This window comes from Aristolochia californica, unplaced genomic scaffold (assembly GCF_029961685.1).
Source record: "Aristolochia californica isolate CCGP_79_NKW_82.1479 unplaced genomic scaffold, dmAriCali1.0.hap1 SCAF_4, whole genome shotgun sequence".
Taxonomy (NCBI): domain Eukaryota; kingdom Viridiplantae; phylum Streptophyta; class Magnoliopsida; order Piperales; family Aristolochiaceae; genus Aristolochia; species Aristolochia californica.
Genome location: NW_027182103.1, coordinates 6948856 through 6953382, shown reverse-complemented (window position 1 = coordinate 6953382; position 4527 = coordinate 6948856). Strand labels below are relative to the sequence as shown.

The 4527-nt window shown below is 37.1% G+C and overlaps 1 protein-coding gene across 1 annotated transcript; it reads right to left on the bottom strand.

The window, feature by feature from the left end:
* Window positions 1-238: 238 nt before the first annotated feature.
* On the bottom strand, window positions 239-1054 carry LOC137963068 (pentatricopeptide repeat-containing protein At5g47360-like). The gene is made up of 4 exons (XM_068810249.1): window positions 825-1054; window positions 634-742; window positions 318-531; window positions 239-270 (listed from the first exon to the last, which is right to left on the bottom strand). Exons 1-4 carry the CDS (start codon window positions 1052-1054, stop codon window positions 239-241), a joined length of 585 nt encoding a protein of 194 aa, XP_068666350.1.
* Between the last annotated feature and the right edge of the window lie 3473 nt (window positions 1055-4527).

Here is a 4527-nt window from a genome sequence, read left to right as displayed (position 1 = left end):
TTCTCTTAATTTTGATAATTTGGGAATGAAATATGAAATACCTGCAAAGATTGCTCCTAGACACTCTCATTCATTGCTTCAATATGTATCACAATGAATTCAACTTGTGGTGAGAGAAATCTTACCAAAAAATGAGGCCTTTCACTAGAATACATAGACTTCAACCGGATTGCGTTTAGTTGACAAAAGCTTCAAAGCTAACCACTCTTTGCCAGCATCACTAAGTTGCTTAACTACATCACTGAGATAAGGATCTCTCCCCGGAGCACCCTTCACAACCATTTCATTAATCAAGGCTTCAACCTCAACAAAATGACCTTCTTCCAAAAGCCCAGCTAACACAACAGAGTGGAGATCTGAATCAATAGTCAGCAAGCGATCATCTTTCACCAACTCAAATAGACAACCATACGCATCAATACTCCGCTTAATCAAACAGAATTCTCTAATCAAAGAACTAATAGCAAGCCCACTAGGCTGAACACCATTTTCCAACAACTTCTTCACAACCTTCTCAGCTTCCCAAATGTTCTTCACCCAGACAAAACCCACTACAAGATAACTATAGCACTACTCAAGACCTAGAGTCTGCATTCTGACAATTCTACCCGCCACTTGGTAGGCTTCATGTACATGTCCTTCTGCAATGAGACCATCTATCAAATTAGACACAGTAACCCAATTTGGTGCACATCCTTCTGATGACATATGATCTAATATTTTAACTGCTTCAATTGCTCGTCTATTCTCACAGAAGTTTTGAATCAAAGCAGTAAATGTAACTGCATTGGGCCTCAAAATCCTCATTCTCCATTACACCCAACAGCTCCATAGCCATATCCAGATTCCCTGCATGGCATGCCCCATCAATTAAAGCAGAATACACAACATTGTTAGGAAAGTAACCCCGACAACTCATTTCATCGAACAATCTCCGAGCCTCCTCTAACCGTTCAAATGCACAAAGCCCTTTGATCATACCCACATACGTGATCAAATCAGGATAAAGACCCATGACTGCCATCTCTTCCATCAAGTTCACAGCTGTGTCCATATCCTTCTTATTAACAAAAAGCCGAATCACAACATTGTAGATGATTGTATCAGGACGGCAATTGAACTATCCCATCTTTTGTAGAATTTTCAAAGCAAGATCAGGAAGTTTAGCTTCTCAACAAATATTCAAGATAACTTTAAATGTTTAAACAGAGACAGGCAAGTTTTCCTCCTTGTATGTTTTAATGAGCTCAATCAGCACATGTCTGAGAAATGTGGAATGTCAAGAATTTTTTATATTTTGCAGTACATTAGAGTTTATGCCGATGGTATGGCTGCTGACCGGCCCACACAGAATCTCAAAGCAAGGATACGATCAAAAGAGGATTTCCGTAGAATGGTTTCAATGCAGGAGGAGTCAACTCTAGCATCAAGTTGATCCAGTTTTTGTTCAAGATTCACCTGTTGAGTGCTTTGTTGCAAGAGATTGATGTAGCTTTGTAAAGCGCTGCTACCAATCAAACAGTTGAATAAATAGGAAAAAGGACGATTTTTATAACCAGATAGAGACCTACATATTCGAGGGAGAGCCATGAGCTTGTGCAAACTCTGGTGGATTGTATATCAAGTATTTAACCTCATTATCTCAAACAAGAATCCTGAACCTCATGATTTTTTGTCAGTTGTCGAACATAATATTCAAAAAGAAGCCAGTTATACATCAATTGTAAGCGAAAAGATGCTACAGAACAAAAGCCCTAAACAAGTTTAAACTCACCACTCGACCCTAAAATATGTTTTTTTTAAACAGTAAATTCTAAAATATTTCAGTTCTGGTTACCGCACAACATCAAGACTGCCACAATAATAGGATATATCTAAATCACAAATTTTACAGATAATAGGACATATATACTTGTGTGTGTATTTATATATATACATATATATATACACACACATGTATATCGCAAAAGTCACAGACCAAATGATCCAATAAAATTTTCGGTATTACCAACAAAAATAAACACTATTGGCTATAGAAGTAAAAAATGAAATATCTATCACAAATTCAAATGAATTGAGATGAAATAATGAAATTATCAGCTAACAAATGCATCAGAAAATACCACATGGGTCAGTGTTACATTGGGCTTTCTTTTAAAAAAATCATCATTTAAGTAATTGCAGACCCTACAATTGTCTCCATGTGAAAGCCTAAACCCCCTCTAGAATTGACAACCTAAAAACAGTAAAGCAAGTAAATGATAAACTTTTCTGGACAATTGTATACAGATGACTCAATGCCTCAAACAAACACATACAGCAAATCAAAAACAAAAACAACTGTATCAGCCAGTGTAGTAAGAACTGGATTGGCATTCTACATCAGTCATGAAAGTCATCAGAGTTCAAGATTTCATTGGTTAAGTTGTTCTGGCGTTTAGTTCTCTTTTCCAGTTTCTCACCATATGCTTCCTGCCACGAGTTTTTGGATGATTCCCTTGGTCCCCCAATCTCACCTCTTGTTCATTAGTAATTCTCTCAAATCTCTGTTTTTAAGCTATATGTTCCCTATATAATCGAAGAATTTCAGACTGGTACTATTTTTGTCACTAAATTTTTACATGATTTCAATTCCATCCTCCAAACAATATCTTGCTCTGTCTCAAGACATTTGATTGCCTCCTTTTGCAGCAGATCTTTCCAAGAACAATTTCAGGTGCCACACATTCAGATCCGAATATAAGTCAATTTGTTAAATTCACCATCAATATTTGGTTGACCTCTCAATCCTGTTCTGACCCTCAAATCTCAGAGATGAGAAAAAGGGATCTTCTCTGGGTTGTATCCAACACACCCTTAGCCAAGATTATACATCCTCCATTCTCCCCCTTTTAGAATACTCGACTCTGTCAAACAAGATTAACACTTCACGAACACTCCTGGAAAATTCTCTAACATACTTCACAGTAAGCATACCAGGCATCACTTTAGGCTTTTACCAACACCACCATAGTATTCTGTATTTCTCCCCAAGCTCGGGAAGCATGATACGAAGAGACCCATCTTAAACATACACTATAGGAGAGAGAAGAGATCATCACCCCAAGCCAAACAACAAGACTTCATTCAGCAGAAAAACTAGTCAAGTCGAGTTCAAAGAAACTGCTCAAACAAAAAGGCAATCAACATTCAATCCTGCTTATGCAGAAACCTCTCAAAGCAATACAAGGGATAAACAAGAACATATGCAAGATTGAACGAGATCAAAGACAACTGCACACACATGCAAGTAAGCAATTTGATGTACTCGAGGAAAACCACGAAACCTTCATCCAAAGACAATTGTTATCTTTTCAAAGAAAAGACAATTGTTATAGTTCAGGGGTATTTTTATAATTTTACTATGATGTATTGCATCTTGATGTTCTAGTTAGCAAGACGTTAATTAGGGAAGTCCAATGATGTAATAATTTATCATTTTTTGTCATAAGTAAAATATGAAATTTTTCTTTTTAATTCGCTTAAGCTGTTTAAATAAGAGGTTAGGGGTAATGAGGTAGTTAGAGAAGCAACTGAAGGGTATTTCGGTCCTTTTGCATATGTAGATATTACTGTTTTCTATATTATCTTATTCTACATCCTTCATTATGTCACTAGACTTATTATGTAATTTTAGTTATGTAGAATGGGAGATATAAGGGTTTTTAGTGTTTTAAGTATGTCAGAGGCATTTTTGTAATTTTACAAATCTCGCTTATTAAATTGAAGGGAGTCGAGCTCGACCACAACAAGACTCAATTCTTGAGTTCTCTTCCTCCTCTCTCTCTCTTCTTACCACAATTTCTCTCTCTCCTCTCCAAGCTCCTTTCACAGAGACTAAATTACAGACTCTTTCCTCTTTCTTCTCTTTATTCTCATCTACTCTTCTCTTGAATCCTTCTTCTTTCTTTGGTTTGCATGGAATCAGAACAATGAATTCGCTTGAGAGCATGTCATGTTAGAGACTCATCCTTCCTTCTCAAGTCTAGGAGTTTTCTTTGGGAAGGTTTCAATCTTTTTCTGCTGATTGGCCTAAAGATAGAAGCATTTTACCTCTCTGTGTACTAGAACCTTCAAGGTGATAGCATGTGCTGCAAATTAGGCAGTTTAATGTATTTCAATGCCCCAAGAGGTTTGTTTTAAGGTCTTCTCTTAAACCAGTACCTCCACACCTCTTTCGGTACCGCTGTTTTTTTGCTTGGATCATCAATATTGTGCTTGCATCAGCATATTTATGAGTTAGAAATCATCTAAGATGCACTGATGAGTAAAGATTGGTCTTTTTGTTTATGTACTAAGGTAATTGAGCCCTAGGGTGGATTTGTGATGGGCCGACAAGTGGATGTGCAATTATAAGTGCTTGAAGTGATAAAATGTGGTTGATATGCTGGAATTTGTGAATACTGGGGATATCTGTTGGAAGATGGGCCTAAGCTAACACGACCAAGGAAAGCCCACACGTCCAAGTGTGTGGAAGATGGGCTCAAA

Bases quoted from the DNA above. Each gene is read 5' to 3' on its own strand.
- LOC137963068 (XM_068810249.1), bottom strand. From the start codon at position 1,054: ATGGACACAGCTGTGAACTTGATGGAAGAGATGGCAGTCATGGGTCTT. The intron at 532-633 runs GTACATGAAGCC...GTCTGGGTGAAG, and splicing joins GTCTCATTGCAGAAGGACAT to AACATTTGGGAAGCTGAGAA. The intron at 271-317 runs GTCATTTTGTTG...ATGGTTGTGAAG, and splicing joins AGCTGGGCTTTTGGAAGAAG to GGTGCTCCGGGGAGAGATCC.